This window comes from Rhinolophus sinicus, chromosome 2 (assembly GCF_057876585.1).
Source record: "Rhinolophus sinicus isolate RSI-liver-muscle chromosome 2, RSI-T2T, whole genome shotgun sequence".
NCBI classification, from domain to species: domain Eukaryota; kingdom Metazoa; phylum Chordata; class Mammalia; order Chiroptera; family Rhinolophidae; genus Rhinolophus; species Rhinolophus sinicus.
The window spans coordinates 184,670,043-184,684,650 of record NC_142502.1 but is presented as its reverse complement, the minus strand read 5'-3'; the positions used below and the strand labels follow the sequence as shown (position 1 = coordinate 184,684,650).

General features: G+C 40.0%; 1 protein-coding gene across 1 annotated transcript in view; it reads right to left on the bottom strand.

Moving 5' to 3' along the window:
• Nucleotides 1–13,490, bottom strand: part of NOL10 (nucleolar protein 10) — a 79,416-nt gene extending 65,926 nt beyond the window's left edge. Inside the window, exons 1-8 of the mRNA XM_019749090.3 lie at nucleotides 13,336–13,490; nucleotides 9,448–9,493; nucleotides 7,399–7,497; nucleotides 4,339–4,416; nucleotides 3,129–3,166; nucleotides 1,837–1,973; nucleotides 1,030–1,095; nucleotides 467–527 (exon numbers count right to left, since the gene is read on the bottom strand). Coding sequence (XP_019604649.1) covers nucleotides 467–527; nucleotides 1,030–1,095; nucleotides 1,837–1,973; nucleotides 3,129–3,166; nucleotides 4,339–4,416; nucleotides 7,399–7,497; nucleotides 9,448–9,493; nucleotides 13,336–13,401 — 591 coding nt within the window. The 5' untranslated portion in view covers nucleotides 13,402–13,490. The remainder of the gene's footprint in view (nucleotides 1–466; nucleotides 528–1,029; nucleotides 1,096–1,836; nucleotides 1,974–3,128; nucleotides 3,167–4,338; nucleotides 4,417–7,398; nucleotides 7,498–9,447; nucleotides 9,494–13,335) is intronic.
• Nucleotides 13,491–14,608: the final 1,118 nt, after the last annotated feature.

The following is a 14,608-nucleotide window of genomic DNA, read 5'->3' as shown; positions in this document are numbered from 1 at the left end:
TAATGTTTCCATATAAGGTTGTTTCATGTGATTCTCACCAGCACCTCCATAAAGTTAGCAAGGTAAGCATTATCTCCACTTCACCAAGGAGGAAACAGACGCAGGGAAAGTAATTCACAGTCATCCAAGTAACAAGCAGCAGAGAGCTGAGACTCCATGACACATCGCCTCCTGTTAATGAGAATGGCTGTCACACTGCTCCCCAGGAGCCAGGAGCCAGCAGTGACCTGCGTCAGTGTCAAAGCATGCCACATCAGGTGCTCTCGGGGCACAGTCTGCAGCAGCAGAAGTGCTAAGCTGTGTCTGTGGGGACTATCACCAATGTTCCATAAAAAAAGCAAACCAGTGGTTTGTCGCTTCATTAGCACCCTGCTCTTAGGAACCAAGCAACTGTCTTTAAATAAAACTCCATTCACTACCAAATGGAAAACAAATATTTAAAAAAATACAGTCAACGTAGGCTTACCTCTACTGTTCCTGTGGCAAACAAGCCATGTGCTGAATTTATGTCACAAACATTATTCTCCCTAAAAAGCAAAGCAATAAGGGAGACAGCGTTAGCATCCACTTGACCTGGGAAGGACTGCTCTAAACTTTCTACATAAGCAGTCAACCCAGTTCTGTGAAGGAAGAAGACAAGCAGATTCTCTCACTCAACTGCGTTTGACAAACACTGAGGCATGAAAGGGTTAAGTGCTTCGCACTTAGTCACCAGAGTTTCTGATCCCCAGGGCGATATTCTATCTGCCAGGGGATAAGACAAGGAAGGATTTCCTTCTGAAATATTATTCCATGGCCACGAGAATAAAGGTTCATTCTATTGTCTCAATACATTTTCTCCCAAGGCAAGAACACAGGCTAAGAAAGCACAAGGTATTTTCGTGAATTTTTGTTTAGAAAACCAGTACACTTTTTGATTAATTTGCGCAGAGAGCACTGCTTAAACGTAACACATATTATTTGGTAACTTGAGCATCTGGCTCCATCTCCTGGCCAAAACAAATACAGCAGTATTCTTAAAATACTCACGCCGCATCAGTTTGTAGAGGATTTAGGTACCGTCCTTGTTCTAAGTTTAATCTATAAACTTCAGAGCTGAAAAGTAATGCATAATGTTAAAAATCTGGTAGACTGCAATGAACTTTTCTTCAAGCAAATAGAATTTTTTAGAAATAAATAAATCGCTCAGAAGGGAGGTATCACTTTCCTTTGTAAAACTAATACAAAAATGTACACTTAAAAAATCATCACCGTATGCAAGAGTTCGTTCATGTATAAAAGTGATTTAAACCACCCATGTGCCAAGGAAATATTATCAAGTCATTAGGTAGACTGCTATTTATAAGTAACATGGAAGGAACACAAGATACAAAATGTATCTCTATGTGTTTATAAGAAAATACAAGGAGAAACACAATAAAATACTAATACTAAAGGTTTCTTCTGAGTGGCATAATTATAGGTGATTTTTTTTTTCTTTACTCTTTTTTACATTTTCCCAATTTTCTAAAAGAGATATGAATTATTTTTACAATCATAAAGAAGTAGGATTTAAGAATAAGAAATTTTTAAATGCCATGCAATGAGGCTAAGAAACTGACTTTACCAGTGTGACCCTGTTAGGTTACCCATGTCTCTCTCTCTAGATTTAGAGCACCAGTGCTAATAAGAGCCAAGGATGTAATTCCTAAATGAGCCAATCACTTTGGACCTACACCCTTTGAGCAAGCGAAAGGCAGGGATCACGTCTTTTTTAAATTCCTCTCCTCAATGTTAAGAACAGAAGCTGCCTGGGGAGGTGGAAAGGAGAAAAGGAAGGGTGATCAGGCCCAATACCTTGCGCCAACAAAGTACAAGTCACATGACGGATAATGGTAAGAGAAATCTCTTCCAAACTTTGGTATTCTGGTTTTGTAGTAAAAGCCTGATTGTGAATGGAATTCAATGTATCTATCATTATGTAAGAAGACAATCTGAAAATGAAACAAGAAAGTGAGTTTGCTTAGGTTTCTAGGTAAAGTATTTATTTCATCATCACTAAAACTGGTAGAATAAGAAAAACTCTGATCTCTCTCACCCTCCTTCTTTCTCTCCGTAAACACAAATGTGTATACACACAACTCTCCATCACAATTAAGAATCAAACCTCTCCAGTGGTTACTTAATGCCTTCCTGCATTCTAGATAGTTTTTCTGCAAACGTTACCTTCTAACTGAAAAACAAACACCCTTCATTTTTCTGGCACCGCTACTGCATAACATAGAGCACTGCTCAGTAACCTCACTGAGTAATTTCCTATTTTACTTAAGAACACATTTTAATCATCTCATAATTATCACACAGGGCTTGATATACTTGTATAAACTTTAATGTACTACGAAGGTATCTTTAAAATGTGCAGGTGGTATTTAAAAGCAAATTTGTCACTATCTAGATCAAATATGTTGTAAAATTACATGTCCCAAAACACGTGACAAATGGCTACCATAATCAAAAGGATAGAACGTACTCCATAGTTTCCAGAACCGAGGACAATATATAAAGCCATGTCAGCTTAGAAAATTCAATTTTCCTTCGAGATGACATCTGACATCACTAAAAATTTTTCCTTTAAATTGAATAAGGCAAAGAAAGAAATGGAAGAAAAAAAGTATGTATTTGGCTGTATTCTGAACTGTTTCAGAATATGTCACAACTATTTATTTGCAGGGTTAAGAAAATTAAACATATGTGTACGACACTGCTATTTTACTTCTCACATAAATATAAAAGCAACCTGGCAAAATAGTTTAAATGCAATAATGAAAATCACACATCTAGAATCTAAGATGGTCTTAAAAAGATGACTACTACAATTCTTAAAAATACAATAAGTTTTCCTATGTGATATGGAAAATTTATTTTGATATTAGACTGGCCAAAGGCTATCTCTATCACTGTTGTTTTAAAAGACACTATGTATCACAATGAGACAACTTAAAAATATATTAATAGAAAATGATAGGTTTTACTTTACTACACACCCATTTTTAATTTAACAATGAGACCATCATAAAAATATTTAGCATAAAAATAAATTCCACTCATTCATGTTTTAAGGACAGCCAGTACAAACCAATCAAGCATACCTTTGAATAGTCATCAGACAACGTTTCAAAGGTGACAACTGAAGAATAAAAAATAGTAGCAAAAAAATACAATTATTAATCCACATTTTTAATAAAAATGCACACTTGATACAAAGATTCTAATGCAACACAAAAATTATACACCTATACTAGGTTTTTCTTCCATTTTGCCTCTACATAAAAGAAGAACAAAATTGCTATATTATATTGCCCCAAAAACACCAAATGGAAAATTAAAGGCTTTATAATTAATTTCTCAATACCGATCAACTTGATTTCTGCAGAACTGAAGTGAATTAAAAATAAATTCACAAAACATGACCTCTAAATTTTGCCAGTTTTTCTGAGATGTTCAAAATAGACATTCAAAAATTGTTGCTTTAAAATGATAACAGTAACTTTTTACTCATTCATAGTACACCTGCTAAACAAAAATAGTGAAAATAGTTGTTATTAGCAGCACATGGAATTTTTTTTTAAGGGTAAAACAAGAGAATACATATCCGATTACTTCTTTCCCCTCAATCTCGAGGCAACCGGATAAAAATACCTGAACTTTCCCGTTTCACCCTGCCCTCTGTGCTAGGCGGAATTCTAAGAACAATCCCACTGACTTCCCCCTTGTATAGTCCCCTTCTCTGGAGCACGTGCGTGGAACCTGTTAATGTAATGAGACACCACGGCTCCCATGATTATGTCTCAGTATACGGCAAAGGGGAGACTTAATCACATGAGCCCTTTAAAAGCAGAGTTTTCTCCGGCTAGCAGGAGAAGGGGAAATGAGAAGGGGAACAAGAAAGAGCTGTTGCTGGTTTGAAGGTGGAGGGAACCAGGTAACAAGGAATGCAGGCCCCTTCGAAGCTGAGAGTGGCCACAGGCTGACAACCAGCAGGAAACAGGACCCTGAGTCCTCCATTAGCAACAAACTGCATCCTGCCAAAAACCTGAAAGTCTGGAAGTGGATTCTTGCCCAGAGCCTCTGGATAAGAGTCCCACCTGGCTCACGCCTTGAGTTCAGCCCTGAGCACAGAACAACGCAGAGCTTGGGCAGACTTCATCTACAGAACTGTGAACTAATACATAGATGTTTATGGTTATTTGTTATATAGCAAAGAAAACTAATACACAACCCATTCCTGTTTTAACAAGCAGAAAAGCAGCCAAATATAAAAGGCTATTTTCATGAATTCAAATTTCACCTCTTACTTACCTTCTGAATCTAAACACCTTTCAAACTTCAAGGATAATTGATAGGTGTCATAGCATCGAACCCGAGGTTTATATGTTCCTATAAAAAAATTAGTGCGATGTAAAACCTAAAGAATATACTTTTCACTGTCAACATCCTGCAGATATGTTGAGTATACTTTTTATTCAGAGGTAAGTAGGATTCATTATAACCACATCAAAGGAAAAGAATTTAGAAGCAGCCCTCCCCAACATTCCAAGAGGAAAATGGGCAAAGGACATAAACAAGCAAGTTATAGAAAATGAAATACAAATAACTAATACACCTCACAACTAATCTAACAAAGTAGATTAAAACAATGAAATGGTTTTTGTCCATCAGAATAACAAAGATGAAAAGATGGTTAATAGGGTGTTGGTGAGTGTTAAAAATGCTCATACACTGTTGGTGATTAGTATAAATTGTTACAACTTCTTTGGAGGACAATCTGGCAATATCTCTAAACTATGTGATGTTTATATACCCTAAATCTGTATTTCAAATTATACAAATTTGTCCTAAGGGAACATACCCACAAGTCTACCACAGACATGCAGCATTGTTTATAAACGGCCCAAAACTGAAAGCAAATATAATGTCCACTGCTAGGAAATAGTTACATGAACAATGGTAAATCATCGTATAGCTCATAAAGAGGATGACACAGGCCTGCGACTAGATATGGAAAGCTGCCAAACGGACTGCCAAGTGAAAGGCAACAGCGGGCACGGTGAGAGCTGCAGACTGGTGTGCACAATAGGATCCCACTTTTGTAAAACTCAACAATGATAATGTTTGCACAGAAAAAAAGTTGGAGGAATAAGCAGTGATTGTTTATCTCTATGAAGTGCAATTTTAGGGCCTTTCACATTTTATCTTATGTATTTCTGTGATGTTTGCATTTTATATAAGTTTATCATGTTTGCAATAAGGAAAAGACTAATTTTTAAAACCAATAAAGATATTTTTAAAAGAAAAGGAATGGGATAGTCCTATGTTTACCGGCATGGATCAAAGCCTAAGTCTTGTTTTAAATAGTATAGTATACAGATACGTACATACACACATACTATAAGCCACGTGTAGCTTAACGATGGGGACGCGTTCCGAGACACGCGTTGGGTGATTCTATCATCGTGCGAACATCCATAGCGGACACTTAGGTAAACCCAGGTGGCACAGCCTACAACTGTAATTGTATGTGCTGTACTTTTATATAACTGACAGCACAGTTGGTTTGTTCTCACACCAGCCTCAGCACAAACCTGTAATATGTTGTGTTGTGACATTATAACAGCTAGGACATCATTAGGTGATAGGAATTTGTCAGCTCCATTATAATCTTATGGGTGAGGGGAGAGCAGGCGGCCAGATGGCCCAGTTGGTTAGAGTGCGAGCTCTGAACAACAGGGTTGCCGGTTCGATTCCCACATGGGATGGTGAGCTGCGCCCTCCACAACTAGATTGAAGACAACAACTTGGAACCGGTGGGCCCTGGAGAAACACAGTTCCCCAATATTCCCCGATAAAATTTACAAAAAAAAAAAAATCTTATGGGATCATCAATGTATATGTGGTCTGTTGGTGAACAAAACAACGTGATGTGGCACAAGACTATGTATAGTATACATGTATATATGTACGTTACGTATATGATATATTGGATATATAATATATAATATACATAGTATGTATATTATGTAATATGTAATTATTCACACAAAACTGTATTATATATATAGATTCTGAACCTAAAACTGGAGGTTAAGAAATGTGGCTAGTGTTAATACTGAGACAACCATTAACACAGAACAAGAGACCGACGTGCAGATGTCTTATCTGACAAATAAGAAAGCGGCTGAAAAAGGGATAGATGGATAATGTTAGACCAGCAAAAAAGTATATGTGGACAATTCATAGGATGTATGTACCAAAATCACAACCAAAAATGTTTGGGTGATGTTCTAAATTGTAATGCATTCAATATTCCCATTTCATGTTTTTTGGATACTGCTAATATAAAATCTTAGTGATATACAAAACATTAGTGATAAAATCTTAGCGATATACAAAACATTAGATGACACAGAAAATTATTATGTTAAAAGTGACTTTCCCTGGAACTCTCATTCATTGTTGGTGGGAGTGTAACATGATCTGACCACTCTGGGAAAAAGTCTGACAGCTTCTTAGCAACTCAGCACACACCCATCCTACGACCTGCAGTATCCTCAAAACAGACTGGTACACAATGCTTTTCCAATTAACAGCCAAAAAGTGCAAATAGGCCAGGTGTCCATCAAATGGAGAGTGGATAAATAAACTGTGTATTCCTATAAGGAAATACTATTTGGCAATTTAAAAAGAACGAACTACTGACACATACAACAATGTGTGAATCTCAAATATAATACGAAGTCCTAGGTGAAATATGTCTCACACAAAAAGAATACACAGTATATGACTGCATTTATACAAAGTTCTAAAACAGGCTGAACTCGTCTACAGTAAATGAGCAGTGGTGCCTGGGTGGGGGTGGGCATGGGATTGACTGAGGGGCATATAGGACGGTTCTGGTAAAAAGAATATTCTGTACCTGGATTGGGGTTTGACCTAGACAGTTTTACGCATTTGTTAAAACGGTACAGTTAAGATCTGTGCATTTCTCTATTTGTAAATTTTCCTTTTAAAAAGCCATAAATAAATATTAAACTGTAGTTAGTGATATACATGCTGAGGTATTTAGGGATGGGGTATTCTGATATCTGCAAGTTGCTCTGAAATACATTCAGAACCAGGATGGATGGATGGATGGATGGATGGATGGATGGATGGACAAACAGAGAGCTACATAGACAGACATGTGATAAAGCAAATATAGCAAACTATTGCAGAATCTAGGTGGTGGGAAAATGGTTCAATTTTTCTGTATATTTGAAATTTTTGTAGTAAAATGTTAGGGTAATAAAAAAAAGTGACCTTCCCCACCACAGCATTTTGTGCTATGAAATGTACATAAATCATAACCAAAGAGATGCTTACCGGTTGCTAAAATATATTGTCCATCTTTTGATACCTTAATAGTGGTACAAACAGTAGGCATTTCAAAGTCCTGAATAAGTTCAATTCTCCTACGGACATCTGCAAAGAGTGAAAATAAACAGCTCATTTAATGGTCATGTCTTATTCTGTGTCACAGGAAGCAAAGCACATAGAGCTTTGCTACAAACAGGTCCACGACGTCCCCGAGTTTCCAGGCCTTGGGAAAGCACACCGATACAGCCCTACTCACCACACAGTCGGTTTCTGAGCTCATACACTATTCTTCTAAGCTAAATACCTTATTTTTACTTTTCAAAAAGGAAAAAGTAGCACCACTAATTGAAAAAAAAAAGTCCACAATAGTGCATCAAGCATCCAGTTTTAAGATCTGGATAAAAGGGGAACAGAATAAACATTAAACTGCTATCATGATTCAATTATGGCTAAGACAAAAATCTTACCATTTCTTTCTCCTAAATAATAACAAACCTAAATAAACCTTCTGAAATCTTAAGTTTATAGAAGAAACGGTGACCACGCTGCCTCTGTTAGCACCGCTGATCTGTAGCCAAAAGGATCCAGGCTAGAGGAGACTTTCTAGGTCTCTCTGGATCAAAACTCTAACATGGATTCTCACAAAAACTGGTTCCCTCCTACCAGAAGGGAACCAAGAAGTGTGAGTTCGTGCTGGTTGCTATCATAACAATGTGCCTATTACAAGGACTGTTTATAACTCTATGGCACACTGCTGCCTTGTTTATTAAACATACATATAAGGCTCGGACCAACTGAGTAGGGGCGGCCCACTCAGTATGGAACACACATAATAGTTTTGAGCTGGGTTGGGAGAAAGTCAGTGAACCAGTTTTTCCTCTAAATAATCTGTATCTGTTTTCTTACATATTAGAATTCTGGAGTGGAATGAGAGAACAGAAGAAATCAGAATCAGTAAACATTACTAAAGCAGCAATTTTTGTTTTCCTTTGATTTAAAGTTTAATTTTCTAACTTTAGTACTACACAAAGCCTACTCTTCCAAGACTCTTGCCTTGGGGTATTGCTCTGACATCCAGAAACCCCTTCAGTATCTTCGGTCTCTGATTTTTAGAGAATAAATAAAACATATGGGAAGATAAGTCACTTTCATATATGACAAGTTGTAATGGAGAAAACGTAATAAAAAAATTATGCAAAATGATTTAAGTTAACAGCTGATTTTACATGCCTATCTTCTCTACTACCGTAACTTAAAGAATCAAAATCTTCTGCAATGATCTTTTATTGTTCATGTTCATATGTCCCATATGTAAAATTACTTTGTTTAGAAAGAAAATGTTCACTGTCTCTATATTGCAAAAACTGACAAATGGATTTACCAAATGGAAAAGGATTCTGATACACTGGAGAACAAAGCACATGGAATGCTTAGGAGACAGTCCCCTTGGGTCTCTGGCATTCCTACCCATCTTGCTGGGTATGGCAGGACGGTAAGGTTCTGGCCATTCCATTTCCTGAGCCATTTCTCAGTGTTCTTTAAGCAGCTGGCAGCCTTGACAGAAGAGGTAACATGTCTCCTCTGGACAAAGAACAGGCTGCTCACTGCTTGCTATAAAAGCAGTGGATTCCTAAGCCTGGTGTTCCTCAGCTGCGACAAACCCACTGCACGCAGCGCATCCATCTGGGTCACGCTGAGTGCCCTCATGGGACTTAAGAGCAAGGGGAATTGACCAAGATATGCTGATGCTCATACTATATGTTGTGCCCTGTGAGTAACAGAGCTTTTGTCTCTGACCCAGGAGTCTTACGTCTTCCGCTATTATCCATAAAACAGTAACAGGCTAACTTATTAGTATGTTAAGTGGGTAAAATCAAATGCCACACCTACTAGGAACATACTGACCACACGAAAAGATTTAAGAAGGAAAAGGGCAAAAAGTTTATTTTCCACTGCATTTTTGTGAGCTTCACATAAGTATGATAATAATAAATGAGTGAAAGCTTTATAACATGGATCATGAATGTAGCTCAAGTGGGAAAAAATAATACTCACCAACATCTTTCTTCTGTAGTGCTCTCTTCTTCCTGTCAGAAAGCCACTAAAGCAAATGAAGAGACTTTATTTTAAAACATATTTACTTGAATTGTTTTTCTGTTGGCAAAAATAACACACGCTTACATTAAAAAACGTTAAAACCTTATAGGGATATATAACACAGAAAGTGAAAATATCCTGTAATCCTAACCCCACTGTTAACATACCCTCTGGATTTTTTTTCTTGTATATATTTACATATATTAGAGAATACATTTTTAAAACTACCATGTTTTACACAAGAGAAAACTAATTCATCTAATCAATCTAAGGGAAAATACAAACCTCAAAATTATGGGTTGTAACTACCATATGGAGCAACTTTACCCATTTAAGTGAAATTTTAAAAAGCAAACCATTAAAAGGAGAAAGTTTCTTTAAAATATGGATTTTTATGAAAAATAAAACTGTAAGTAACTGACCAAAAAGCTGACACTTGCTAATTAAAAAATGATACTTTTAAAAGTCATATTTACTAAATTACCAGATTTTGTTCTGTAATTAACATACCCCAGTTTAGCAGGGTGCACAATTCCACTGCATGAACAGGAGGAAGTACTAATCGATTATGATTACCCTAAAGCAGTGGTTCTCAACCAGGAGCAATATGGTGCCCCCTCAAAGGGCATATGGCAATTCCTAAAGACACATTTGTTTGTCACAACTGGGAGGTGTGCTCTTGGCATCCAGTGGGTAGAAGCCAGGGAGGCTGCCAAACACCCTACAATGCACAAGACAGCCCCCACATCAAAGAACTGTCCAGCCCAAAGTATCAGTAATGATGAGGTTAAGAAACCCTACCCTAAAGAAATGAAAGAAAAGCAAGAGAAAAAGAAGTGACAACAGATGTCACTTCTAAAGGCACAAACCCAATGTAGAGCCCGTGTTTGACACAAGCCATTATTATCTTAGGACTCTGGCCATGCAGACTCACACTCAAGACCTTGAGTATAACGCCTGAGGCAGTGTGTACATTTGCGGAGGTCCAATACTTTGAGGGGCCTGAGTCTGTCCCAGGGCTTTCTGCCTTTCTTCGTATTTAGTGCATTGATTTATAGGTTTATGCTGGTCTGATTATATTGCTCTGATTTTGTTTTGAGTAGTGTTGTTTCAATTAACAGTGATACTGAAGTGTATTTCTGGGCACTCAATACATTTTTTTACATTAATCTAATACAAGCAGAATAAAAGCTTATTACCAAGGCTCCTCCTCTAATAGGGGGTTCAATTTCCTCTTCTCAGCAAGTTTTGCTCAAGAAGGGGGCAGTTCATACAATAACTGGTTTCATATAACCTCAGCAAACGAGCTTTGGGCAAAGGGGAGGGGACTGAGATTTCCTTCTAAATTGGAGCCTGGGAACCTAAAGGGCTAGAAATCTCTAATACAGTGATGATGGGAAGAAAGAAAAGTTCATTCAAGAGTCTCTGTATGAACTGACAGCATTCCAGGAGAGCACACAAGACAAAGATCCAGCATAGGGCAGAAACAAGTAAGTCTAAAGTTTAAAAAATGTTCACCAAAGAACTGAAAGTTGTCACTGATTTCTGCCATCCTCTCCGTAGTCTATAAAATCATAGCTAATAAAGAACGGCACTTTACCATTGCCAGATAATTTAATGAGAAACCTAGCAAAAGAGCCCTGGAGATGCTGATGACCTTATTCTTGCACTAAACAGGTGCCTCACTGTTGTTGAACAGAAAAAAAAAGACGCTACTTGATCTCACATTTGAAGTAGGTAAAGTAAAATAGGCAATTTGTTCATAAGTTAGAATTACTTTAAAAGAGACTCAGAGAGATCACCGCACTAGTATACACACAATTGTTTACTCAACATTTTCACCTGGTGCTTATTAGAACTTCAAACCTTAAGGATGAAAAAGAAACCTTTTGATTCTTTTTGCTAACTTCCCCCTCCCCACCACGTACCCAGTTGTTCAGATCCAAAACCCAAGAGTTGTCTCTTGATTCCTTCCCTTGCTTCGGCTTAACGTCTCACCACCATCCCATCCCTTAGCAAGTCCCATTACCTACCTCCAAAATAGCTCCCGAGTCCACCACGTCTGAGCACCTCCGTGGCTGCCACGCTAGCCCAAGCCTCCAGTCTCTCAGCTGGACTACCTAAGTCGTCCCCACTCGTACCCTCCCCAGCTACGGTGATTTGCCACACAGCCGCCCAGTCTAAAACCCAAAGTGACTTCCAACAGCACTAAGAAGAGAACCCTAACGTCTTCCCTTGCCCTACGAGGCTCACCTCTCCAGACTCAGCTGCCCCCACTCTCCCTCACGGAGCATACCCCTCACACCTGCGCCTCCTGTTTCTCCAACGTGCCAAGTGCATTCTCACTATGGGACATTCACACTTTCAGTTCTCTCAGTACTGAAAACTCTTTTCCCCATATCTTCACGATTGGCTCCTTTTTTCATCCAAGTTTCTGCTCAAATGTCACCTCTTGTAAAACACTTCACCCATAACAGCTCTCTTCTAGTTTATTCATCACTCAAAGCACTTATCATTATCTGAAGTTTTCTTCTTGTATGCTCACTTATTAACCTTTTTCCCAACAGGGAACCTTATCTGTCACGTTCACCATGTATCCCCATCTCAAAACAGGGCTGCCGGCATGTCGTCACTTCTCAACAAATGTGTAGAATGAACAAAAGGAGAAGGATCATATTATGTGAAGACGAGCTGGAAGATGAGGAATTATTAAACCAGAATTCTGAGAAGAAAGGAAGAATTTACCCATTGACTCCAAATCTTTCAGGGGTGGATACATGGAAGAAGAGCTCTATTTATCCTGATTTCCAAAGGCGGAACACAGACCAACAGCGGCATGCGATAAAGTGGCATGTTTCAAAACCACTACTGGGGCAGCGGGAGGCTCAGCTGGTTAGAGTGTGAGTTCTCAACAACCAGGCTGCCGGTTCAATTCCCCGCATGGGATGGTGGGCTGCGCCCCCTGAAACTAAGATTGAAAACGGCAACTGGACTTGGAGCTGAGCTGCGGCCTCCACAACTAGATTGAAGGACAACGATTTGGACCTGATGGGCCCTGGAGAAACACACTGTTTGTTCCCTAATGAAAAAAAAAAATTTTTTTTAATAAAAAATAAAATAAAATAAACCACTACCTAACAAGTCATCTGCCAAAAGTTTCCTCTCACTGGAAGTGCTCGGACAGAGGCTTGACCATCACTTATAAGAAATAAAAAACCAAATTTCAGAGCCTGGGTGTGTGACCCTGGCTAAGTCAGCCTTCCCCTCATGCATCTGTTGCATATTTTAAACATGAGAAGACTGGCAGAGAATCATTGGTTTTCCCGGCCCCTTTTAACTCTCATGTCCTAAGACTGAACAAAATCAAATTCAGCAAGTTTCAAAACTCCTGCCCTCTACATCATACATTCTGCAGAGGCAAAGTGTGCATTTCTCTTGCTACCGCTGTATTGCTAAGAACTTGGCATATAGTAGGTACTCAACAAACAGGTGATGAACGGTCATTAAAATGAGGGAGAAACGTCTGTCAACCAATCTGCCCACGTTTTCCTCGGTGTGGCAGCGGCTGTGAACACCCACAGAAGCCCAAAGGGACACGTCCTCTGTCCTAGAGAACTTCACAAAAGTCCAAGCAGAACTCCTCGACCCCGACCCACCCTCTGTCCATCTTCTGGAGCGGTGACAGCAGCGTCCTCGTCTGCCAGCCGCGACCAGCACCCCGGGCACCATTACTCCCCTCTGCACCTGCCCGAGACCGGAGCCGATCTGGGCCCCGCGAACACAGACCAGGGACAGCGCCGAGCAGAGGGGCGGCTGCCCCGCAAGGAGGGCTCCGGGATGACTCACCTCAGGAAGGGACTTGCCGCAGCTGAGGCTGTAAATCTTCACCTCGTTGAGGCTGGAGACCTGCATGGCGGCGCGGAGGCAGGGCGACCTGCGTCCCAGTCCCTCTCCCCGCGGCGCACGCGAGCCTCAGCTTCCCAGGCCTCCGCGGCGCGGGCGCGGGCTGATGACGCACTTCCGGGCCGGGACCGCGCCGGTTCCCGGAAGAGGGAAAGTGGCAGACTGAGGGGAGGGAGCGGCCAGGTGGGGCAGGTGTGGGTGTCTGGCGAGGCGGCGGGGCTGGCGAAGACCGCGATTCGGGGCGGGCCAGGAACCGCGCTCCCTCCTCTTGCTGTCCCGGTGTCAGGAAGCCCTTAGGGTCGCACTGAGGCCGAAGTGTCGCAGTCCCGGGGGGGTGGGGTGGGGTGGGGGGCTGGCGGTGTTGGCTGCGCTGAGCCGAAGCTTTGTGCGTTCGGGGGAGGGGACCCAGCGGACGAATTCAGAGTAGAAGTCTATGTTTTTTTTCTCCGCTGTTGGGTAATACTACATTACAAATAAATACTCTTTAACAGTTGGTGTACTAAAAATGTTATTTTGGTCTAACATTCATCCACTAAGGAACGATATAAAAGAAAAAGCATACTAAAAAAGAAAAAAAGTAAAAGAAAGGGTGGAAATCAGGGAAGAAATGGGTTTGAATCTGATGCTTTTTGAGACGGGTACGTGGCAGTAACGACAGACACAGCCCCCTCGGGTTCGCATCTTTTCAGGAAGTTCACTAACTTTCTCTGTTGATCTTCCCATTTCATAGGGAACCGCTTTACTGTGACTTAGATCTGAGGACTTGACAATTCTCGGCTTGAATGAAGACCTGAGGGGAAAGTGTAGGTTAACTGCAGTCAAACGGGTCGGGTCCTTTTGAAATTGGAACGTAGTACGTCCTCACTTCCCTTAAAGTGTAACTGAGGTGGGTTATTTTGAGCACACGTTGTATTATATTAGTTCACAGCAGGGTAAGGACTTCTGGGGTTAGCAATTCGTTTCTATTATACCTGTCCTGAAAGTCCCAGTCCAAATTCTGCTACCGTCTGCCTGGCACGTTCTTTGAGGAAATGTGCAGGTTTGCCATCCTCCTTGGGGAGGCAGTGTAGCTCCCTGGAAAGATCGTGGCTTCATAGTGATAATAAAATAGGCCTTTTAAGCAAGTCATAAAAATAGAAAACGCTTATTTTCCAAAAGATGCAGGATGCCTTTCAAGAAATCTTGAATTTTACGCAAAAATATTCCTTTTATAATT